Source organism: Danio rerio, chromosome 15 (assembly GCF_052040795.2).
Source record: "Danio rerio strain M-AB ecotype USA chromosome 15, GRCz13ab, whole genome shotgun sequence".
Taxonomy (NCBI): domain Eukaryota; kingdom Metazoa; phylum Chordata; class Actinopteri; order Cypriniformes; family Danionidae; genus Danio; species Danio rerio.
The window spans coordinates 33,044,271-33,071,277 of NC_141035.1; the positions used below are offsets into that span (position 1 = coordinate 33,044,271).

The window sequence follows — 27,007 nt, forward strand, 5'->3', positions numbered from 1 at the left end:
TGTGATGGTTTGAGAGTGCTTGGAGATGTATTGCACATTCAGGGCTTCTGTGTGCTTGCATTTATGCTTTTTTGGCAGCAGGATTGAGGGAGACATATTGTGGGAAATATGGGAAATATGTCAATCCAGGCTCATTCTGAAAACGTACCGCTATATACATTTCTAGAGAGTGCCAAATACATTACAGGAGGTACGGTTTTTTGCTGTTTTTGTTGTCGCCTATCCGCCAGAGGCCGCTGTGTATGCTTTTTGAGGCCTCGAATTTCTCTCGCGAGTGTCATTCAAGCCTGTTGTTCTCGCGTAAATCAACTAGAGGCCGCTGTTGACTGACTGAATGACTGACTGACTGAGCGATCAACTGACCCACCCTTTTCCTTCTCTAAACCCAACCAATAGTGTTTTCAAAAGCACCGATTGACCCTACCACTCACTTCCCTTAAACTCAACCGACAGTTTTAAAAAGCAATCAAGAAAAAGGATCACCTGATTTCTACCATGTTTTCAGATTTTACCACATTCTCACCCTGTTATTTACTTTGTTTATTTTATTTTTTGGCTTCTGTTTTTTTCTTACCCACTTTCTGGAACCGTTCTTTGCCAAACTTGAACCCTGTCATTGTGGTCAAGTCCTCTCTGTGTCCGCAAAGGTACATAGCGTGCTAATGGAGAAGCTGGTAAAAGTGAGAAAGCCATCCTCACAGGGGTGGAAACAGGGACAGCATCATACCGCCCTGTAACGTTCCTTTTAAAGATGAGATGCAGCCATACATTATTCTGGCTACATAAATCACGATCTTCAGAAATGTTTATAGGGCTACACTTTCAGTATGAGCCTGTGTTGGATGTATGTTGTGTGCATACTAAATATATAAAAATTAATTTTTTTTTCAGTTGCAGAAGGCACCCACTAAAATGTAAATCTGTGTAAAAATAGTTTATAGTTCACTAAAATAGTTTACTGAAAAATCATTTCAGGCATACAAACAATAACAACTTGATAATAGTGATAATATAAATGACATATAATAATGACATATAAAAAAAACATCTAAAACATTTTTAATACATATAGATTACATATTGAAAACTATAAAAGTCTCACATTACTAATTTATTGTCATTTTAAATTATTACCTATTTATTATAACCTATACACTTTGCCCATTCGTTGTAAATGCATTTTTAATAATTTGACAATGATAATTTGAATAATGAAAAAAATTTAATAAATAAATAATAATATTAATAAATAATAAATACATAAATTTAATAATTTAATAATGAAATTTTTAATTAATTTGAAGTCAAAACTATGAACCCTCCTGTGAAATTGCAGTTCTTTTAACAGTTTAATATGTCCTATGTGCTGTTTAACTGTTTAGATTTTTTAAAACATTCCAAAACATAATTGTTTTAATAAATGATTTCTAATAACTAATTGGTTTTGGTTTGCCATGATGATAGTACACAATACTTAATAATTATTCTGTTGTCGACGGCAATAGCCTAGTGGTTAACAGTGCTGACAAATAGCACCAAAGTGCTCCCGGCGACCCAAGTTCGATTCCCGGCTCGAGGTCCTATGCCAATTCTCCCCTCTCTCTGCTCCCAATGCTTTCCTGTCTGTTCTACACTGTACTATTGCATTAAAGGTGAAAAAAACCCTAAAAATAATTGCTTTACAAGATACTAGTATTCAGCTTATAATGCAATTTAAAGGCTTAACTAGGTTAATTAGGCAAGTCATTGGACAACAGTGGTTTGTTCTGTAGCCAATTTCTTAAGGGGACTAATAATATTAATCGTAAAAATAATACAAATGCAGTTGTAATCATTTAAACTATAGAGTCAATCTAACTGATATGCATTGAATGAATTTGGACACATAGTTGTTTTTGTTAAGTGCCATACTCCAGATCATAGACTATAAACATTGCACACTCCTAATTGCGACTCTGATTTCAACTGTTTTCCAGAAAATAAAATGAAAAAAATGCATTATAAGTTTATTTTGAAATCTAAAAATAATCACAATCTTTCACAGTATGGTGAAGACAGGAACTAGGAATTTTATGGCCCACGGGCCACATGTGGACTTCTTGCATCAACCCGCTAAAGTATTTAATTAATTTTAATTCAACCACAGGGCCTTGCAACGTGCAATGATATTCCGAGAAAACAAAAGGGTACTTTTAGATATAGCGTCTTTTGCGCGCTTAGTTTAATTATTTTAAATGGAGACACGTAGGTTCAAATAGGATGTTGTGCACATGCAATATGTCACGCTCACGTTTTTCAGGCACCGCAAGTTGAAAAAAAAAAAAAAACATTTCAGAGGGCCGCTGGTGAACCACAAATCATGTGACAGGAACCAACAAGGCAGCTTCACACTTTGTATGTAATTACACAGTAATAAAGGTAGACTAATTACCTCAGATTAACGATTTAACAAATGCAGATACAGATCCTCTCGCAGTGATGATCACATAGCACATAACCTATCCATCTCACATTCAACCTGACTTCAGTGCACTTCTTCAGTTCAACACAGGCTAGAATTCTCTCTCTCCACTTAAAAAAATAATGAATGAATGAATGAATGAATGAATAAATACAATTAACTAAAGTGAAGCAATCAAACAACCCCATGGCATTTATATGAAGTTGATATTGTGATGCTTGGCTTTTATAATACTGCTGGTGTAAAATTGATTATTTTTTAAACTTTAGAGTTTTTATGAATGTTTATTGAATAGTTTCACAGAATGTTTTCTTTTATATAACACATTTACTGCATTGGTCTAGCCTTCTAAAACCTCGCCACAGTCTAATGTGGCCCCTTGGAAAAATGAATTGCCCACCCCTGGTGAAGACTGTAGCGCTCATGTTTGCCATTGTTCTCCAAGAATCAGACTTGTACAGAGGCAGCATAATATAAAACTGTAAACACTTATAAACACACACACACACACATAGGTTCAGAGGAACATTCATATTCTGTGTGATAATGTTCCCCCTCAGTGCCACTATCTTTGTTCCGCTTAAAGTATTTATTTGCTCAACGGATTAAACAAAGACTCATATCCTTCTGCTTTCGCACAGCACACTGGAACCTTTGTGCTATCATTTGAATGGATTAAAAAACAAAAACATCAATGCATTCTTTGCAGTCGGATTCTTGCAATCTCCAGCCATATATTCTGAAGTAGCCTTATTAGACATTAAAAATATGGACATTTACTGTTCTTGCATAGAGTTAAAGTGGACATATCACTCAAATCTGATCTTTTTTAATGTTTAAGTCTTATAATTGGGTTTTTTTGTGCATCTACCAACACTATAAACTTCAAGGACAGCCCAGTATTATTTATTTTTTATTTTCCTATCTTTGAATGTACTGTGTGTGGAAAAAAAAACATGGATTGGATTTTAAAATAATTATGAAAACAATCCTAATTCTAGTTTTAAGTTCTGGAATCAATGGACTTAATTCCGAGATTTGTATTCGAATAATCTAAATCTAACTTCAAATAAGGTTTTAAATGCTATATATTAGGGAAGTATATGCCATTTTGGATGCATTGATGTCACTACAATTCATTTTCCCTGCTGTATCTTTTAGTTAGTCACATGTTGTATGGATAATGTGGTAGAAGTTGCCATTGTCTCTGATTGTATTTACAGAGACCATGACTGTCAACATGAAATGCTTACAGCCAGTGTGGTTCATAAAATCAATCAAGAATTTGATCCTTTGATGTCAGCTCTTCCTATCATTAGAATTAACAAAGAGAGCGAAGAGCAACCCATGATCGAAACCCACATGCCGTGCATCACGGGAGGCAGGGGTGGTGCTCCTTATTGGCCCTCTTCCCGAGATGCACCACATGTTTGTGGGCAACCCGGTGCATAAATGACTCTAGACGTCCCTATTTATGCTCTGTATAGTCAGGTGAAAGAGTCAGACGTTTTATGTTTTCCGTGCAAATAATTTGACTAATACTGCATGCTACTCCAAAAGAGCTACATAAATGTATCCACTAACCATTTAGAATCATTCTAGAAGTTCCTCAACCCTCTTTCTCTCATGATTCATACTAGTGCTCATCCTGCTCTCACAAGGAAATGTCACTATTTTACATTTTGTTAGTTTAGTGGCTAATTTGTGCAAATTCATAAATTCAATTAGTTCAGTCGTATGAAAATAAACAATTTTGAAAAGCAGACATGGTACCAAACCCCACCACTGAACCCAACCCTCATTGAGGGATGAGCAAATCTTACAAAATACAAATTCATACACATTAGCCACTAAATCAAAAAGTTATGAATTGCTGCGGGATAGCGCTGAGGTGCTAAAAACCCTTGAAAATGCTTGAATTATACTCCAGTGCTTTCAAAGTTTGAAAAGAGCTTACAGGCCCATAATTATTCATTACTAAATAGGTAATAATTGGGAGAATTTAATGCTGGGCTTGGGACTAAAATCATGCCATTAACGTTTTTCCTTAGGTAGCTAGCTGGCAGCGAAATAAACTATCCGGCAGCTAGCTTTTTGCTACTCTCACATAGGTTGCTGCTGGAAGTGGTGTTAGTTACAGTAGGGTGTGTCGTAATGCTCCAGTATATTGATGGGGACTCTATACTGCACAGTGAGCGCCGTCTTTCAGATAAGATGTTAAACTAAGGTCTTGACTCTTAAGAATCCCAGGACACAGAAACTTTTTCGTATAAAGGGCCAAAAGCCAAATATCATTCAGAGTCATAGGCTGAAGGTAAATATACCAAGCTATATTACAATAAAGTTGCCATGGGTAATTTCCTCATTTATTTCATATTAAATCATATGAACTAATGCAGTGTAACTTTTAAAATGAGAACTTTTTGCAATAATTACATAAATCACATTTATAACACTATGGATTTCAATGATGAATACACTAATCAAGCAGAATCTGCCTTTGTCTTGATTTGTCCTCTATCTGGTGACTATGTACATTTTAACTAAATCTGATTCATTCACAGCATTTATATAAATGTAAGGAATTGTTGTTATTATTAACTATATAAACTACAGAATATTCTAACAAATAGCATCTGATGTATGTAAATATGTAAAATGCCACAATTGTAGAGTGCTGGAAAATACATGAGGAAACTGCTTGAAAATTAATTCAATTTGACTTTGAAAAATGTGAAAAATGAAAGATGTAACACTTTAATCCACAACTGGTCGTTTCTAACGTTTTGGTTGTAGCAGATTTGCTTGTTTTATTGTTTCTGCCATGTCAGAATAGCATGTAAAGGCTCCGCCCTTTTCTGGAAAGTAACCGCTGATTTGCATTTAAAGGGACACATCCGAATAGCGGCAAATTTGACTAGCTGTAATAAATGATTTGTGAGGTGTTTTAAGTATGAAGCTTCACAGACACACCAGAAATTTGTTTCAAATCTTATGAAAAGGGGTGTGATATGTCTTCTTTAATAAAAGCCCATGTTCCTGAGGTTGAGGACCTCGCTGGTCTTCAGCAGACCTGTTTGGAAAGGTTATTTCCTACAACACTGCCGCTGTGTATTTCAGGCTAATTATATCTTTTGCTGAATGGAGTCTTTCTGAGTGACTGATGTGTGAATTGTGCTCAATGCTTTTCTCCTCATAATGGCTGTTATTTCTTCATCTGACTGCTCGACTGCCGGTTCATATATGCTGCATTTTAGCAGACGCCTACGGTGAAAGTGCTTCAGTTAATCAGTCACGGTTTGTGTTATAAACACATTGCCTTCCGATGCTGGAATGTACTTTTTATCACTGCTTTGTTTTAAATATAGTGTGTTTTCTGTATAGAGAGCTGGAGGTTTGAGATGTTGATAAGAAATGATTTTGCAGTATTTTTATTCTAATGATTTGTTCAGTAAGAAGGGTTCTTTTGATAGTTAGTGACTGCCTTATAAATTAATTTAATCACACAAAAATACATTCATTTAGGACAGAAACACCACAAATGTTCTTATCTAAAAGTATTATTATTATTTTAAAATATTAGGTTAAAATGTATTGTATTGTATTGTTATATTAAATAATAAAATGATTCGATTAAATAATTTTTTGTTATAATTGAACATTTGTAATTGAAAATATAATTAAATATATATTGTAAATATTATAAAATACAACAAAATGTTGTTTATTATTATCACAAAAAATAAAAATATTTGTACCTTTATTGTTATATTAAATAATAATACTATTAATTTAATTTAATAAACTCTTAATTTATATTTCTCTATATAAGAGGAGACTTCTCTATATCTGACTGTATATATCCAGTGTGGTGTGCGTGTAAGTGGGCGCTGTGCATATGTAAGAACAAACATGTGTTCTGTCTTGTGTCATAAGTGAATCCCCCAGGACAAGATGGGATGGACGTTCTGTCTCTTCTCCACTTTTCTGGAGCCCAGTTAAACACTCACTAATGCATTCGAGATGCTGATCCACAGCTGAAAGGAGAAATTAGCAGAGACCCGCACTAGGACAGACAGACTTCTATCTGCATTTGTTGCAGTTGTCTATCTGAGCAGTTGAGTACTGGTGCCTATTCTTAAAATATCAGGTTTTGTTTTGTTTTGTTTTTTGTTTGTTTGATTTTTTGTTTATTTATTTTTTTGTTTGTTTGTTTGTTGTTTTGTTCTGTTTCATTTCATTTAGTTTTTTATTTTAGTTTTTTGTTTGTTTTTTGTTTTGTTTTCTTTCATTTCGTTTATTTTTTGTTTAGTTTTTTGTTTTGCTTTGTTTTGTTTCACTTCACTTCATTTTGTTTTATTTTATTTTGTTTATTTTGTTTTGTCAAAAGCATTTTAAAATGTAACTTATAAAATAAATGTGTAAAGCACAAAATGAAAATATAGCAGTCATAAAATAATTAGTAAAATAAAATTTTTATAAAATACAAAATAACAAAAAATTAAAAATAAAATAAGATAATTTACTGTAAAATAAATTACACTTAAAACTAAATCCGAAAAAAAATTTCTACATCTAAAATAAAGTAAAATAAATGTCAAATTAATGTGAAGCAATAATAAATAATGACTAAACATAATGAAGCTAGTTAATTTAATCAGTAAAAAAATAAAATAAAATATATAAATGTTATAATATAAATAATAATAAATATAATAAAAATGTATTAATAAATAATTAAATATAAAAAATATTAGCAGCGCTAACATGCAGTGATAATTTAATACAAAATTATAATGTGAAAATACAAATATAATAAAAAATAGTAACAATAAAATATAATAAAATGAAATTTAAACCACACAATAAATATAATTACGGTAAATTTAATTAAATAAATAACGAAGCAATTTTTTTCTTAACCTAATAAATGACTTGTATTAAATTACATCATTAATACAATCTTTATTAATATACCTAACATTTCAATTATTTTTTCCCTTAAATATGTTGCTAAGCATACTGTATTAGGTCGTGGTCAAGTGTGTGTTAGAAGGATCAATTTAAAGCTCACATCAGTGAAATATCCAGATTTGAAGCAGATGTTCATCCTCATGATGAAGGCTCTTTCTGTATATATAACCTGCTGTCTATTTATAGAGTGAGCAGAGTAACGCTGGGCTGCTCTATCATGCATCTATTATTGAATAAAGTCAGAATGTCAAGAGAAGCTGAACAGCAGTCAGGCTTGTTTTAAAGCATCTTTTCTTCAGTGTTCACGAGGCTGAGGATGTGCATTAGTCTGTGAAAGTCTGCTGTTTAACCAGTCTATCAATCACACTAGGCACTTTCTGATCGTTTGTCATCGCGTTGTCTTTATGTTATTTAGTAAGTCTGGTTGTTTGTCAGTTTTGAGTTTTGTTGTTCCAGTACAAGTAAAACTGGTTGGTCGTTAATAAAGTAGTTTGCAGGAAATACGTTTTTTTTTATTTTTTATAAATTTAATTTAATTTAATTTAATTTAATTTTATTTTATTTATTTATTTATTTATTTATTTATTTATTTTTGATAATGATTTTTAATTTAACTTTATCCTTTTTTCATAATTGTTGATTAATTATAAATCATTATCTTCATTATTTTAATTGAATATATTAATGCATTTGGTATTAATGTAGTTTTATGCTAGATCTAGATTTTGTTTCATTTAAGTTGGTAGTTTATTTGACCTTATCTTTCTTATTTATTTTAATTGTTTTATTTGTGTAATTGTTGTAATTCCTAATTATGATTTTTCATTGGTTTTATTTTATTTTATTTTATTATTTATCTTATTTTTCATAATTGCACCTTGGTGACTTATTACAGTATATGCAGTTAATCATGTTTTCTTGTTTTGCATTTGATTTAACTTTATCATATATTTTCCTATGTTAGTTTTTTGTATGTAACTTTTAAATACATTCATATTTATTTTTTCCCTATTTTAATTTACTATCTTAACACATTATTGTTATTTATGCTTTTTGTTATTTCTATATTTAATTTCATTTTATTGTGCAGTTTATTTAGTCATATCTTATTTTTCATTTATTTTATTTTTCTTGTAATTCATTTTATTTTTTTTATTTTATTATTTTATTCTATTGAGCATTATCTGTAGCACATTAGGCTGAGCATTATTGTGGTAAGATGTGAAAGTGTGTGTGGCTGTGGGTGTTTTCCCTCCAGCATGTGCTGAAGGTGTAAGAAGAGTCCCTTGTCAAACACAGATTGTCTTCGGGATCACAGACTGACTCATCTGTGCTTTTTGCACAAGCTCACGCTCAACTTGCAAGGCAGCTTTTAAAATCATTTCTCCTGCTTTGTCTAAAAGTCTTTATATTTTTCTTCTAGTGTTTTCTAATGATTCATAAAATGTGACTTCACCTGCAGAACCAGTCGCTCTATTGTATTCTTATTTTATTTTATGTTGTTTTTAATGCTTTATTATTTTGTTTATGCTATTTAATGTTTAATGTTTCAAATGTTAATTTGTTTACATTATAGTTTTTAGCTTTTACATTTAAATTATTATTATTTTATTTTATTGGATCTTATATTGCTTTTTTTATCATTTGCAGATTAAATGCCTTTGAACGCTTCCGATTACCTTTCCCATTCATTGCACGTATAAAAACCTGTCCAATCACCCCTTAGAATGTAAACCTGTTGTTGACATCACGTTTCCTCAGGTGTCAGTGTGTGCGTGTGCAGTTTCTTTGTGTTTCAGGATGGCAAGTGAAGGAGATATAGCGCAAATACGCAGGTGAAGCCAAATCACAGCGCATTGCTGTCAGTGTTCAACAGACACTCGATATAAGTTCAGAGAGACACAAAGACATAACGAATGCCATTTTTTGTTGTTGTTGCAAAGATAGCCTAGTTCAGTGGTCAATAACAGGTGGATCAAGGTCTGTTCAGACCCAGAAGCGTCCCATACGGACACAGACATACAACAGGTCTGCTCCCCCACCTGATCACTCTTGCTATTCACTCTGTTTACCCGCTGTCTGCTCAACAGTTTTCTTCTCGACTGACTGTTCCCGCTGAATTAAGAGGGAAGAGCCGAGCGCTCTCTCTTTGCTTAAGTTTCATTCACTATATGGTGTTAAGTGAAATGGAGCTCTCTGGAATCATAATAAAGTCATACAGAAATCATAAATAAAAATGTGTTGTTGCCTTGGTAATGCAAGCATAATGTAAACAGAAGTAATCAATACTTTAAAAGTGCTCAGTTATTAAGATGTTGACATAATTATTCTGTTAATTGGTTGAGAGAGACTGTTGAGTTGAGATGTAAAATAGTAAAAGGGGAAATTTAAGCTTTTTTTCTTTATTTTCTTAAGCAATTTATTTGAACAAACAATTTTCAAAATGCCCAACTTTTAATTAATTAATGTGAGAACATGCAAATCTACAGTCATGTGTGTGTAGTTAGTGCATTGTCAGGTGTTTGTTCCCCAATAAATATGTTTATTGTTCTTAGTGTTCTTTGAATTGTAGAGATTTTTTCTAAGCATAGCACAAACCGTACCATACTGAAACCGTGACCCTAAAACCGTGATACATACTTAACTGTGAGTAGATTGAAACGCTGCACCCCTAATATATATATACCATTTTGAGGGATGTAAATAAAAACAATAGTCCCAACATATTTCTTAGATTTCATTTTTAATTTCTGTAGCTTCTAAGAAACCAAAAAGAGCCACATATTGATAAATTATGTGATGGTAGCTCTTTTAACATTAAATTATGACTACCTTTTCTCTTGTTACAGTTATAAAATTGCTTCATAACAAGCAAGAAAAGTTTATGGGCCAATGACATGACTACATTGAAATGATTTAATTACTTTCTTATTTTATTTTGTTTTATTTTAATTTATTTTATTTCATTTCATTTTTTATTTTATTTTATTTTGAGACGCCTTTGTCCTGTTTGCTGTCTCTTTCCTCTGATCAGCTGAACTCTTTCTTCTTCTCGTCTGCTTTCCTGTAATGGCTCTTTAAATGTGATTTGACCTGCAGAAGCAGTGCTGTTGCTGAGGCAGGAAGATAAAAGGCTACAGTGGCCAATAGGCTGACAGAAGCAAAGGTGCTCTGGGTTTAATTACCGAAAACACTGGATGAGCAGAATTAGCCGTTTTCTCCCCTCCCCTCCGGGTCTCCAAGCAGGTCAATTAACACCCGGCAAAAGCTGCGAAATACTGTACGCCTCCCTCCATCTGCATCTGCAGCCATTACACCTTGCTATTATGTGAAAGCCATGTTCAGTCTCACACATTGCGCTGTTTGTGTGTGTGTTTGTGGGAGTGTGTAGGCTAAGTGTGAGCTGTGTTCGGTCTTACCTTGTATACCATACATTGTGGGAACAAAGTAATTCTAGTAATATAGCATGTCTTAAAGCAGTAAAAATGAGAGGTTTGTTTTTCTGTCACTGTTTACACCTGTTGTTCACCCAAAAATGAAAATTCTCTTGTTATTTGCTCAACCTGAATCTTTGAGTTATTTTTTTTCTGTTGAGCATGAAAGAAGAGATTTTTCAGAATGTTGGAAATAAGAAGCCATTGATATCCATTGTAGTGACAAAATATCATGTAAGTCATTGGTGAACGCAAAAGAAGATATTCTGAAGTATGCTAGAAAACATTTGCAAGTGTCATTCATTGTAGGTAAAACAATACTATAGAAATCAATGATGAACAGCAAAGAAAATAGTTTGAAGAATGTTGGAAACCATTTGCAAATGACATTCATTGTAGGATAAACAATACTTACTATAGAAGTTAATGATGAACACCAAAGAAGATATTTTGAAGAATGTTAGAAACCATTTACAAATAAAATCCATTGCATAGGGAAAAAGCAATACTATAGAGATGAATGGTAAACATATTAAAGAAGATGTTTTGAAGAAACTTTAAAACCATTTGCAAACGACATCCAGTGTTGGAAAAAAATACTATAGAAATGAATGGTGATGAACATTACATGATATTGATGAATATTGTGAACACCAACAAAGATTTTTTTAAATAGTTTTTTATTGAACATTTTGATTTTGAACAAAGCCCGAGATCCACCTAACAAAAAGTGTAAAATAAAATAAAAACAGTAATATTGTAATATTAAGTACAAAATCAGGATTGAAACATAAATGATACAGTCTCTCTGATATTTAACCAAAATTGTACAGTATTTTTTTTTTTTTACTGGCATCATTTATTTTGGCTGTGGGTGTTCCAAACTAATAATGTCTACTAGATAGGGCCTCCAGGATAGATCAGTTGGAGCAGATGGATCCAACCATAGTTTCGGGATTGTTTTTTTGCAGCAGCAGCTGTCAGAACAACTGACAGAATCTTTCTTTGGTTGATGGATAAGGAGAGTGATGAATCGTCCAGCATGAGAAAATGCAATGAGTCGCATTGAATCTGAGTTTCCATTAGTTCTGATAGAAACTCTCGTACTTTGGTCCAGAATAATGCAATTTAGGGACATTCGCGGAACATGTGTATATAAGTACATAAAAGGGGTCTGATTTTCTTTTCATTTTAAATAACAGGTAGGGTGTGGCATACGCCTTAAAAATGAATAAATAATGAATCATTTGGTGAGCTGGGTTTTTTGAAGTGACAAAACCCTTAATTGATATATTTGAATATTGTCGTACTATAAGTGATTTATAAATTATATTTACTATAGAGTCCAAACTAGAATCTATCCAGTCTATCATAGGATGAGGGGATATTTTGAACGACCAAGGTACTCCATATGCTTTCAGCGCAGACCTCAATCTTAAATATAAGAAAAAAAGAGAATCCTGGGAGAGAGAAATCCTCTTTCAAAATCTGAAAAGATTTAAGTCTGTCATCATTGTATAGGTCCTTTAACACAAAGATACTATTTTCTGCCCAGCATTTGTATGGTTTGTTACCAGTACATATATTATTGTTATACCAGATAGGGGGTGGAATAACAATAACAATCAGATGCTCCCATAATCTTTTCTGCTGCTTTCCAGGTTTTAATAGAGTGACCTAACCAACGAAGAAATTTTGAGGAATGTTGGAAACCAAATGGCAATTGGCATTCACTATAGCAAAACAATACTATAGAAATAATGGTGAACACCAAAGAAGATATTTTAAAGAATGTTGGAAACTACTTATAAATGACGTTGACTGAAGGAAATATAATACTGTAGAAATTAATGTTGAACACCAAAAAAGATAATTTGAAATATGTTCTTTGTTATAAACCATTTGCAAATGACAACAATCGCAAAAACAATACCATAAAAATTAATGGTGAACCCAAAAAAAAGATATTTTGAATAATGTTGGCAACCCTTTTACTCTTAGAAGTCCATTTTATAAAATAAAAAAAACTAAACTGCTTAGTGGTGAACACATAATAGTTCGAGGAGTGATGGAAACCAGAAGCTTTTGAATTGTACAGGAGGAAAAAACAATACTGTGGAAGTCAATAGCTACCGGTTTTACAAGATTCTTCAGAATATCTACCTTTATGTTCAACAGACGAAAGAAACTCAAACAGGTCTGAGGGTGACTAAATGATGACAGAACTTTTATTTTTGATTGAACTGATAAAAAAATAATTTCTGTTTGTTTGGTGTTTAAATTTATAGCATTTATTATAACTAGTATAACAACCTTTACTAATGCTAAATATCATGTAAATCAATGGTGAATGCAAAAGACGATATCTTGAAGAATGTTGGAAACCATTTGCAAATGACATTCACTGTAGGAAAAACAATACTATAGAACAGTGGTTCTCAAACTTTTTTCATCAAGTACCACTTCAGAAAAAAATTGTCTCTCCAAGTACCACCAAAATGAGCAGTATTGAAATACAGCAGCGTAGTAGGCCCAGTAAAGCAGCTACAACTCTGCACAGTTAAAAAAACATGGCAGATAAACTCAGAAATATAGGCTAAATGTCATGTATGGCATATTATATACATCATTTTTGATAAATTTTGAAATATATGTGGCATGTACATGACATATTTCATTTCTCCGCGTACCACTAGAAGGAAGCCCGCGTACCACTAGTGGTACACGTACCACAGTTTGAGAACCACTGCTATAGAAGGTTATGGCGAACACCAAAGAAGATAATTTGAAGAATGTTGGAAACATGTAAAATTAACATTCATTGTAGGAAATACAATACTATAGAAATGAATGTTTAACACCTAAGTAGATAATTTGAAGAATGTTGGAAACCATTTGCAAATGTCATTCACTGTAGGAAAAACAATACTATAGAAATCAATGTTGAACAGTTAAGAACATGGTTTGAAGAATGTTGGAAACCATTTGCAAATTACATTCATTGTAGGAAAAACAATACTTCAGAAATTAACATATAATACATATAATTTACATATAATACAATATATATAATTATACAAATAAATGCAGTAAATAAAAATCAATTGAGAAAAAGCAAGTGGCAAAATATAAATGTCGATTCTCTGAAAGCCTGTAGAATAGTGGATGTATTTGTGCGTTCACTCTTCATGATGTCAGGGAAGACAAGGTGTGTTCTTGTCTTTTCTGCTGTTCGTCACAATAGAAAGCTTTTAGAGGAATCACTGCGTTTCCCTCAGCTGTCAGTCAGTCATTCAGTAGGGGAGTCTCTCCTCATCTACCCACAGTCAAGCTGTGTTTTCTGGCACAGCGATCTGCCAGCGCTGGTTCAACACTCATTTACTGGCGGAAATAAAAAAGAGAAAGTCACAAGGGAGAGAAAGTAAGTCACGGGCCACCAAGAACCAGCAGAATTATCTCCCTGTAGTCTCCTTTCAGCTCTTTAGTGTGTGTGTGTGTGTGTGTGTGTGTATGTGTGTGTGTGTGTGTGTGTGTGTGTGTGTGTGTGTGTGTGTGTGTGTGTGTGTGTGTGTGTATGCAGAGTCAGTATGTGTGATTTGCATTTCAGTGAAGCAATCGAGCATAGCCACCGTTTGCATGAGGCTAATTAGGCACGTGACAAAAGCCTCTGTTGGAAGATTGCACAGGTTTGCTTTTCAGGTTAAAAGGGTGCTTTATTAAGCTGCTATTCACCCAGATGCCAACATTTGAGTGTTTACTTACTCAAAGTAGTGTTCAGGGCTTGAGATTAACACTCGGCAAGCACCAATTGTAAGGAAAAATCACTGCAAATTTATGAAATGTAACTTGTTTTTTTATTTATTTAACAAAAAAAAATGAGTCATGACTGGTAAATAGATATTTAAGCAACCCAGGCGCATTCTGAAAATGTACCACTATAAACATTTCTGATGAGCGACAAATACGTCCCAGGAGCTACGTTTTTTGCAGTTTTTGTATTTGTGAATCCGCCAGAGGCTGCTGTGTTCACTTTTTTAAGATCTCAAATTTCTCTTGCAAGTGCCATTAGCACCTGGTGTTCTCACGTAAATCCACTTGAGGCCGCTGTCGACTGACTGACTGACTGACTGAATAACTGACCCACCCTCCTCCTATCCTAAACCTAACCAATAGTGTTTTCAAAAGCACCAATTGACTCGCCAGCCACTTCCCTAAATCCAACTGACAGTATTTTCAAAAGAAATCCAAAAAATATTTTAATATAAAAATCTAAAAATATATTTTGATATAAGTTTTTAATGCGTCCAGATTTAAAAGAGTACCCCAACAATGATTGAAGCCACCAAAATTAGAGGGTCCATTAAACAGCCGATAACATTTTCGACCGATAAATTTACGGTGGCCAAAAATTCAGTACATCTCTAATATTAACACACTTTTAGATTCGCATTGTTGCACATTTCTGCTGTGTGATTGGCTCTTAGATCAATATAGAGTAAAAAGTCCAGAGCTTATCATTGTTATTGACATAAACTGCATTTTGATTTGACATAATACCGTTTATTGGCCCAGCCTTCGCTTGAGTTTAGATTTTTAGGTGAATTTGTCTGTTAAACCTTGGATATTATTTAATCTTTCATGCTGATGTAAAAAATTAACAATTTTCCAACATGGCATTACCGACTTGTTAACTTGCAGTAAATGTTGTGGTTGTTGATAAGTCACAGGTTTGTGTTCATAAGTTACTAAGTAAATGACCAGATACTTCGAAAAATTGGTTTGTGTGACAAATGAACAGCAAAGCCCTGTTGCCCTGTTTCCAGTGTAGTAATCTTTTATTACACCAAAAGGCCTGTGAAACAATTATTGCTTGATTTTAATAATGAATGTGAACATTTCTGAGGTAAAGTGGGTAGAGAATTGGCTCTTTATAGTCCATACGCTTTTGAATTGTAAGGACACAGAAGAAAATCCCCAGTGCTTGAGTGTTGTTGTCCTGCTATGGTTGCTAATGCTTTTTGCATTTTCTTTGCGACAGTATGTGTGTGTTTTGCAAGGTTGCTACTTTTTATCTTGCGTGTTCTGGATAAACATCCCAATTAGGCAGACAGCAAAAAATAAATTGATACTAAATACAGCTTTTGGCCTCTATACAAAAGCATAAAAACTATATATTTTTTTAGATAAAAGATCTTTACTCTGTTTTTGCATGTGGACACCTGACATCTGAAACAAGTTTTGGATGCAGAAACAATGTTGCTAAATCCCTTTAGTAAAAAAAGTAGCTAGAAAAGTCAAATTCCTGAAAAGTCATTAAGGCCCAATCCCAATTTAATTTTTGTACCCTTGAAACAGAGTGTGAAGGGGAAGGGCTTCAAAATTTATCCCTATATAATCGGACCCCACTACAACACGTCATCATATTTCATAGCAATCTCTTACTTTATATGAAACTATTTCATATGAATACTATTATATTTGAGGATCAGACGTGAAAGTATGTTGTGGGCCTGCTATACAGGAGTTATTAGGGATTATAGATTATAGAGACAAATTTAGCGTTTTTTATTTTAGTGTTTTTTTTTTTTTTAAAGCATGACAGTAAAACACGAACACCGTTAGGAATGTATTGAAACATATGCTTGTTTGTTGTAAATATTCGTAACAATGACAAAAAAATTGTGCATCTCCTTACTTTTGTGTGCAGCCATGCTGTTGTTGTAGATGGTGGTTCTGAAAAATCTCAGTTTCAAGGGCTAGCCCTTCTTCTTTGCCCTACGTCTTCAAGCTAAAGAGAATTGGGACATCCCTACCCCTTCACATGAATGCGCAAAACAAGGGAGAAGGGGGAGAGCTAAGGGGATTGGGCCTAAATGTTGTCAGATTATGTCATACATATTTATAGCATATTTGTGACATCATCTTTGCATTACATTGATTTCCTTTTTATAGATTCCATACATTATTTGTACAAATTCTCAAATTAAGACAATAACTGTGGGGTGTTTACAGAGAGAGAGATGAGAGAATGAGAGAAAATGTTTCAATTTAAAGAATGTCTGCCTTATGTTTTTATTTTGTCTATGACAAAAAAAAAACTAACTGGCAAAATAATCACCCAATGTGTATTTGAATTAGGCAAAATAGGCATTTTTTTATAAAACATTAATAAAAGTTACAATACAGTGGTCCCTTGCCATAACGCAGTTCACATTTCGTGGTCTCGCAGTTTTGCAGATTTTTTTAATGTAATTGACATGATTTTTTTTTTTTTTTTACAGCACATTGTGTTCTGCGTCTTAATGAATGCATTGTGTTCTTTGCCCTGATTAGCGCATTGTGTTCTGCGTCCTGATTGGCTGTAGACCATTGTCAATCAATCTCCTTCTTGGCGTATCTCCTGTACAGTACAGAATGCATTCTGCTTGCCAGATTTACACAAATCTTTATCGTTAGCAGCGGGACTCTAAAGGGCTGTACTGTATGTTTGCAAATTTTCTCCCCAACAAACACCACAATGTCGACAAAACGTTATGCACCATCATAGGCACCTGCGGTAGCATCCAAAAGGCAGCGGAAGATGCTAATCATCTCACAAAAAGTTGACTTCTTGACATGCTAAATGAAGGTAGAAACCAGTGTTTAGTGGTTAAACATGAAAAAAAGTGTGAAAATGTTAATGATAGTCTTAGAACAATGTATAAAGTGTGTAGTGAGGGGTTTCACAGCCCTAAAACATCTGTAATAATTGTAAAAAATAAAGAGGTCTACTTCGCGAATTTCATCTATTGCGGGCTGTTTTTCGACCGTAACACCCATGATTTATGAAGGACCACTGTACCTGTAAAAAATACTCACTAAATTAGATGACAAAATCCCCAAATTAGCAATTCTACCCATAAAAGATTATTTTATCAAAGAAAAGGTGGAGCCAAAGAGTCACACATATAACTTAATGGATACAACCCAATGCTTATGCAAAGCGAATAGTAGTTAACAGCCATAGCAATCTATTCATTTTGGCAAACTCTTGAAACAGCATAATTTTGTCTTGATTTTGTTCGAAAGGACGTCAAACCACTTCATCCTACATTGTCCCTTCAAGTAAATCAGGGCGTTTAGAGTTATAAGTTTAAAAAGACTAACAGCAGCTCAAAAAAAAACCTGTGTAAAAAACACTAAAAGAGGAAGAGAGACGAGGGAGAGAGGCTGCGAAGAGAAGCCGTGTCAATTTGCAGTGACACTGTGAAAGATGGCATGAAAATACTTGTGACACTCTTGTAGCTGAGAAACTTGAGGGAAAACCGAAGGCTGGAAGGAAGATGAGCTTGTCCCAGCAGACAGTCAATCAAGCAGGCCTGCATGCTCAGCTCTAGTTATCACACACACACACACACACCCACACCTCTGCTGACTCGGCCGCAGTGTAGATGACTGGATGGGCTTTTTTTTTTACTGCAGATCTGCATTTGTCAAGCCTTGTGCATGACCAGAGCCAATCCAGCCTATATGTGTACAGTATGAAAGCAGAGCCTCCAAACCACCCCGACTTTCAAAGATGATAAAATTCAACACATGCTTATTGGGAAAATGTAGACATGAGAATTGATAAGCACATTCTCACGAGTACGTTTTGCTGCATTTTGTGTGTAAAACTTAATGATACCAGGCAGCACCTCTGACTGATTACCTAAGTGTAGCAAGATGTGTGTGGAGGTGGAGTGGAGCAGATCGGGGTTCAAGTCCAAGGAATGATGGTTCCACAAGCCCAATAAAACAAAATGAAACCCAAAAAGATCATGAGGTTGAGGTAGAAGCCAAGGTTATTATCGTTAACGTAAACAAAAAAATGCAAAATAATTTATATTAACTGAAATAAAAAAAAACAAGACTTAAAAAAATACAACTAACTGAAACTGTATTGTGTTCATACAAAACTGACTGAAACTAACTAAAATTATAGCAAAAACATCCTTAGTTTTCGTCTCTGTAAATGTATTTAATGCATTAGCCTTTGAGAAGTAAATTTATTTACTTTGCGTTGCCAGTTTTATGCCTGGTATTTGAGGCGTACGGCACATTGGTGTCTGTAATCCTGCTACCGTTGGCCAGGTCAAGCCGGTCCTCCTCCAGCCAGACCTTGTTGCTCCCACGACAAAAAAAACGAGTGGACATGAAAGCAGCACGGTGACAGCATTAAATACGACCCGAGCAGACACTTAAAAGTATTAATTTAACACATTTGTGTCCAATAATGGGTTTTATTTCTATATTAGTGATCCTGATCGTGAACGAATCATTCATTTTAACCAGATCTTCTAAGCGAACCAGTTGAACTAGTTTATCAAATCGAACTGAATCATTTAAAACAATTCGGACTCAAAATAAACCAATTCCCTGAGCTATTTTGTTATCAGAACAGGTCACAGACATTGAATTTGCGAACGGGTAATAATAAGGCACATGTGTGATTTAGGGAACCGGACACAAACAGTACATGATAGCCTGCTGTAACTGAACTAAACTTGAACAACTGCAGAATGGGTAAACCGAGGTTTAATGAGAGGATCTGGCGAAACGTAAGTTTATTTCACAACAGAAAATCTTAATGGAATTTTTATACGTGAATCATGCTTCAGTTGGGTTGCAAAATGTAATAATTTTAAGAAACTTTTCAGATCATGGTGATGTTTTAACTGACTGAAATTATGATTGCTAACTACATATTTTGGATATGTTGAGCCCTAACATGGGAGGGTTGTCAGTTTTCCATTACTGATGTGTATCTAACCCCAGAAGCAGCCCTGCACACATATTGAACGGTACTTAGGCCTGCTATCTTGTGGGCTGTTGTATTTGAACTTGAGGATGGTAGTGTTCATGTGTCCTCTGAATACAGGTTTTAAATATATATCTTTGGTTGAGTTATTATATACAATATTCTGATGATCTTGTATCTTGCACCTAACAAATAATCAAATTTATATAAAAACATAAATAATACTAAAACTAATAAAAACTAGCAAATCTGCCTCTAAAAACTAATTAAAACTTACTGACTTTGAAAACACAAAGTCTAAACAAAATAAAAACTAAAACTAATGAAAAAACCTAAACTGTTATAACCTTGGTAGAAGCATCCGCTATGGCTTTTCTCTTTTAGAAGAGGGTGACCAGTTTTTCTCATGTATGCGCACAATAAAAAAGACGTTAATATTTACAGTAATGTCTACTACATTGGTCTCTGGTGGATATATTCGAGAAGTGATACATATGAGAAAACGTGCACCCAGTTTTTGAGATTGTCAAAAATGCACACATCGCCCTCTAGTGGATTTGTGAAACAAAAACTGCAAGACAGTGTAGTCCAGGGTACATATTTGTCAGTTCTTAAAAATAAAGTCATGGGCACGTATTTCCAATGATCCTGGGTTGTAAAAACTTTAGGGTTCTGCACAAGATTTTAATTTTGTTTGTATTATTTTGGCTTTAAAAGGTTGAGAAAACAATATATTCTGTTCTTTTCGTGCTGTCGCTTGTTCTGTGCAACTTCCAAACCAATCAAATTTTGTAATAATATGTGACTGTTGGACGTGCTCCGTAATAGTAAATGTTCCTAAAGTTCCTTTACTGCATTCAGTCTGAACTAAACACAGACACTTTAGTCTTCAAGTATGTGTCTAAATGGACAAATACACACACAAAAATATGTTAAATTGTCTGCTTTAAGATCTTTTAACCTGAACTCAATTAATTATTTATAGCTAAAATGAATGGAAACAGTTTAAAAAAAAATGTCACAAGTTTTCCGGTGTAGATCTGTGCAGTTGTTTCATTTTAAATTTTTGATGGCTCAGTGGTTAACACTTTCACTTACCAGCCAGAGAGTTGCTGGTTAGAGTGGGTTTCCCCCACAGTCCAAAGACATGTGCTAAAGGTGAATTGAATAAACTAAACTGTCTGTGGTGTATGTGTGTAAATGAGAGTGTATAGGCATTTTGCAGTACTGTGTTGCAGCTTGAAGGGCATCCACTGTGTAAAACATATGTTTGATAAGTTGGCGGTTCATTTCACTGTGGCGACCCCTGATGAATAAAAAGACTGAGGCAAGGGAAAATAAACTTAGTCATTTAGCAGATGCTTTTGTCCAAAGCTTACACTTACAACTGAAACAAATTAGAGAATCAGAAGGAAAAGAGGGATTCATGCAGTGAGTAACTAGTAATTTTAATAATATTAATAATAAATGTATAGTTAATTTATGTTAATATTTTTAGGGGCTTTTCACCTTTATCTGGACAGGATAGCGGAGATTACGGACAGGAAAGAATTGGGAGCAGAGAGTGGTGGAAGGATCAGCAAAGACCTCAAACTGGGAAATAAACTCGGGTCACTATGAGCACCTGAGTTCTAAGTGTCAGCGCACTTAATCACTAGGTTATCAGCACCGGCTGTATTTTATGTGATTATTTTTACTGGGCTGAAATTGTTTATTTGGTTTATTTCAGTTGCATTTATCCTATTATTTGTAATTTTCTTTTGTATTGTATTGCTGATTGTTTTAGCTCACTGACAGTTAACTGACAGACAGGGGCCCTTCTCACAAAGTTTTTGCGAGTCTAGGACGGGTTCTCTGTCATTGAGTGCAAGCGCTTGACTGGACTGGATGACAGAGCTGCTCATCTTTGTGTGTATATAATAGGAAGATCACAGGCAGGTTGTCTCTGCCAGGAAGTCCTCCTTCGCTTTCTCCATTGCTCGTATTTACTGACAGGCGACGTGTTGCATCTGCGCTCATATGTGTTGATTGCTGAAGTTGCTGTTTGTTTTGAGAGACTCGTAGCTCTGAAGCAGATAATTGCCTGTTGTTCATTCTTTAGCACGTGTAATAATGTGTGTCCTAATGTGTCTCCAGGTGAAGACTTTTTTGTAATGTTCTTCTAGACATGAAGGTCAGACATACAGTTAAAGTCAGAATTATTAGCCCACCTTTGATCTATTAAAAATTATATAAAAATTATGTTCAACAGAGCAAGGGAATTTCCACAGTATGTCTGATAGTATTTTTTCTTCTGGAGAAAGTCTTATTTGTTTTGTTTAGGCTAGAATAAAAGCAGTTTTTTTAATTTTTTGAAAACCATTTTAAGGTCAAAATTATTAGCTCCTTTAAGCTATATTTTTTTCGATAGTCTACAGAACAAACTATCGTTATACAATAACTTCCCTAATTACCCTAACCTGCCTAGTTAACCTAATTAACCTAGTTCAGCCTTTTTAATGTCACTGTTTAAGCTGTAAAGAAGTGTGTTAAAAATATCTTGTAAAATATTATTTACTGTCATCATAGCAAAGATAAAATAAATCCGTTATTAGAAATGAGCTATTAAAACTATTATGGTTAGAAATGTGTTGAAAAAATCTTCTCTCCGTTAAACTGAAATTGGGAAAAAAATAAACTGATACTAAACTAATAATTCTGACTTCAAAATATCTGACTTCAACATATAAATTTAAACATGGCTTATAGATCACTAACAGAGAGTTCTCACATATTGTTTCATGATTTGGTAAAACAACACTTAAACAGAAAAATGAATTATCGCAAATTATCAATCAGGCAAACAAGATACCTGGCCACAAACAACATTTGCTGCAGATTCTATTTGACTCTATGGAAAATAACAGCACTTGCGATTTTTAAAGATAATACAGATCTCCTTAACTCAGCATTTGAAGTGTTACCATCAGGACGCAGGTTTAGAATACCTAAAGTCTGAAGAAATGCTTATAAAAGTCATTTATTCCAATTGCAGTTGTTGTCTTAAATCGGATCACTGTTGAAGTGAAAGAGGTGGTTGTCAAGAATGATCTGCAGTGATATATGTGGGGCTAATTTGGTTTTTAAGTTTTTAATTTATGTTGTTGTCTTGATAAGTGTTGCTATTGTGTGATTGTTGTATGGTTGTATGTATGCAATCGTTGTCTTAAATCCAGTGTAAAAGACACATTTCCTTTCTGTGCCAAAACGAACGGACAATAAAGTCTAAACTAAACTAAAAATATATTCATATTTAAATTACAATACAATATTAAAATAATATTTCTATTGAATGCTTTACAGTATTCTATTTGTGCGTCAGTACCAAAAACTGGAACTTCTCAAACAAAAAATATAAGATCACAGTCCAAAATTACACCAAAATTAAAATGTTGGGGCGAAACTCTTAAATTTCAAGAAACATGAAAAAACAAGAAACAGTTAAATGTAATATTTAGTTGAAAATTTGTAGTTTTTTTTTTTATTACAATATTTGATTTGAATTTAAATGTATTTTCTTTCTATAACTGAAGATGTTCATTGTTCAAACTCTTTTTTAGTGGATATAACTGTTTAATAAATGGTTTTGTTTTAATTCTAATATATTTAATTTAATATATTTATTAAGTGTTATTTGCAAAAAAAATTTAGATATTATAATTTTATGTTGTGAATTGAAATGTACAATTGCAAAAAAAAGTCTAAAACTAAAGCTTTCTGATAGTTTTCAGAAATACTTTGAATATAAAAAAAAATGTGTTATCTGATTTTGCAAATTAAATTCTTTTTATAAATGACAATAAAGTTAATATGAACATTTCTGAGCCTGATTACAAAAACAACAATCAGTGGACTGGTTTTACTTGACATCAGAAAACAAGGAAGCTGCACGGAAACATCTAGATTTAAAATTGTGTATGTGCCAAGTCTGCGCAGACACACAAGGAATTTTTGAGGTTTACTGGAACTGATTACATACATCCAGACAGAAAGACATTTAAATAAGTGAAAAATAAAGTAAACAGTAAAAATATATACATTTACTTGGTTTATATGCAATTGTACGTGCGTCATCATTGACTGTTTAACTGTGCAAATAATATATTTAGAGATTTCTATAAAAGTATTTAGAAATAAGTTACAGAAAATCATCAACAGTAAGGATCCTGAACTGTTTATGACCATGAGAAAACAAGTAGCAACTCTTGTGTTGACTGTTTAAGTTGGATGTGGCCCTATCTTTTTTACAGTCTATGATGTGGCCTGAGGAAAAACAAATGGTTTTATGCCTTAAGATTATAGATTTTAGAAGGGAGAAGTGTAAACAGTTAGTGTCCTGGCTGAGAGGTCTCCGTTTCCTCATTCCGGAGATGTACAAGTACTTTTTGTCCTGATTTTATTTGAAAGGACATCGTACCTCTTCATCCTTTGGTTCTCTGTTTTTCTAGCTTGACCGCATGGCAGTAGCAGATCATATTTGTGTGTTTTAAATTCTGCAAATTGTAATAATGGCCAAATGTGTGCTTCTGCATTGGTTTAGATGTGTAATCGGTGTGATAAAGTAAATTATAGTAATAGTAGTTGGTGATTGGATTTTGTTCCCTCTTGGATTGAGCTCAGTGTGTGTTCAGTACCTTCATTCATGGCTGTGTAAAGCCCACATCATCATCACACGTTGATGTTTCAGTCAAACCTGCTCAGTCGTGTTGAACAGGTAAACTGAATGTGATGATGCTTTCTTTACTTTGCCAAAGGAATGAATAACACTTTTGGTAATCCTGCCTTTGTTTGTGTGCTAAAAACTACAGCAGTGTTGGAAGGTGTTTTCTGTTTAATTTAAAAAGATTTTTATTTAACTTTTATCTTCTTTGCTTGGTTTATTATGATAAAATTGTACAATTATACTATAATAAACAATAAATATAATAATCAATACTTGAGTATATAGGATACATACAGTTGAAGTCAGAATTATTAGCCCCCCTGCTTCCCAAAATTCTATTTAACAGAGAGCAGATTTTTTTTTCAACACATTTCTTAACATAATAGTTTTCATAACTCATTTCTAATAACTGATTTATTTTATCTTTGCCATGATGACGGTAAATACTATTTTACTAGATATTTTTCAAGACGCTTCTACACAGCTTAAAGTGATATTTAAAGGCTTAACTAGGTTAATTAGGTTAACTAGGTTAAGGTAATTAGGCAACTTATTGTAGAATGATGGTTTGTTCTGTAGACTAACAAATATATATATATATATATATATATATATATATATATATATATATATATATATATATATATATATTTATATATATTTATATATATATATATATATATATATATATATATATATATATATATATATATATATATATATATATATATATATATTATTTATTTATATATATATATATATATATATATATATATATATATATATATATATATATATATATATATATATATATATATATATATATATATATATATTCTTAAAGGGGCTAATAATTTTGACCTTAAAATGGTTTGTAAAAAAATAAAAACTGCTTTTATTCTAGCTGAAATAATATAAAATAATATAAAAATATAATCAGACATACTGTGAAAATTTTCTTGCTCTGTTAAACGTCATTTGGGAAATATTCAAAAAAGAAAAGAAAAAAATAAACAAAGGGGCTAATAAATTTGACTTTAACTGTACATATAGCTATGAAACCAAATAAAAAGCCTCTCTGAAATTCTGTTTTGAAGGTTATTTGTTTTATTAAAACATAATTTTTTATTGTGCTAAAGTATGAAATGACAATTGGTCCAAATAATTAAAAACACTTGAATGTCTACAAAATGTTTGTATTTTTTATTTCTTTGCTATTATAATCAGAAAACCATAAAACATAATATTATAATGAAAATTCATATATTTATAATTTTATAGAAATGTATGTAAAATTATATAACAATATTCATGAAATGACCATTTAACTTTATAACATTAATATTATAACAACTTTAATATAGTTTTATATGATACAGGGTTTTCATGCTTCTTAAAAGTATTTAAAAGTGCTTGAATTTCCAACACATGAATTTAAGGCCTGGAAAAACTTAAAAACAAACATAGGTCCTTAAAAACTGCTTGAATTAAATTTAAAATTTTATTTGTTTATGGTTGTATTTCAACAATTGTACTCAATTATCAAAACCAGAAATAAAAAAACATAGAAATTTTCAAATGAATAATCCTAAATTTAAATCTTATTCAGGCGTCGGTTTCCTCCGAGTGCTCTGGTATCCCCCATAGTCCAAAGATGTTCTAAAGCAGCTGTTTGTTCATTGCTAGTTGCTCCACAAACCTACAACTAAAATCTTTGCACTCTATCATCACAGATACATCTGTTAAATCTGTAAATAATAGCAGTAAAAATGTGATACTCATGACATACTGTAGTTCAGGAGGGGTGCTTTAGACAAACACTGGTGCTCTACACATTCACCCTCTCCACAGTGTGACCTGCTTATCCACTGGCTCTGTTTTTAGACGAGTGTTAATACTGGCTCTCATTCACAGTGTTGCAGCACAATTCAACTTCCTCTGGTGTTTTTGCCATTGTTTTTTCCCCCTTAACTCGACTCTACTGCAGTTATGTGGTGACGGAGCTGATGCAGAGCGACCTCCATAAGATCATTGTATCTCCACAACCTCTGAGCTCGGACCACGTCAAAGTCTTTCTCTACCAGATCCTTCGTGGTGAGACACACACACACACACATACACTTAGACTTGTTCTATATTCATTGAGGACATAGAAGTAAGGATGTTTCTATTATACAAACCATGTATTCTATCCCCATACTGTACTTCAAACCTACTCCTAAACCCAACCCTCACATGAAGCATATTTACACACTTCACACATACAAAAAATATACTTTTACATACAAAATACTTCATCCTGTAAGATTTATGAGCATGTGTACCCTTGGGCACCTCGATTTTTGTCCCCACAGTGACACAAAGTTCCCATGAGTCTGAATGCATTCAGGTTTAAGTCCCCACCTGGATATATAAACAAGTACACACACACACTTGTATATATGTTTTAAGGGGACTTTCTATAGGTTTAATGTATGGAATCCCCATGAGTCTGTATGCATTCAGGTTTAAGCCCCCACAGAGATATATACAGCACAAATACACACACACACACACACACACACACTTGTCACTTGTATATATGGTATAAGGGGACTTTCCAAAGCTGTAATGTATTTTATACTGTAAAAACTGCTTATATGGCTCTACTCGAACCC

General features: G+C 33.2%; 1 protein-coding gene and 1 long non-coding RNA gene across 2 annotated transcripts in view; one reads left to right on the top strand and one right to left on the bottom strand.

Moving 5' to 3' along the window:
- Nucleotides 1-27,007, top strand: part of nlk2 (nemo-like kinase, type 2) — a 148,667-nt gene that overhangs the window by 68,880 nt on the left and 52,780 nt on the right. The window contains exon 4 of the mRNA NM_001113485.3: nt 26,338-26,444. Coding sequence (NP_001106957.3) covers nt 26,338-26,444 — 107 coding nt within the window. The remainder of the gene's footprint in view (nt 1-26,337; nt 26,445-27,007) is intronic.
- Nucleotides 1-27,007, bottom strand: part of LOC147840660 (uncharacterized) — a 190,423-nt gene that overhangs the window by 57,320 nt on the left and 106,096 nt on the right. The gene's annotated exons all lie outside the window — the stretch shown is intronic.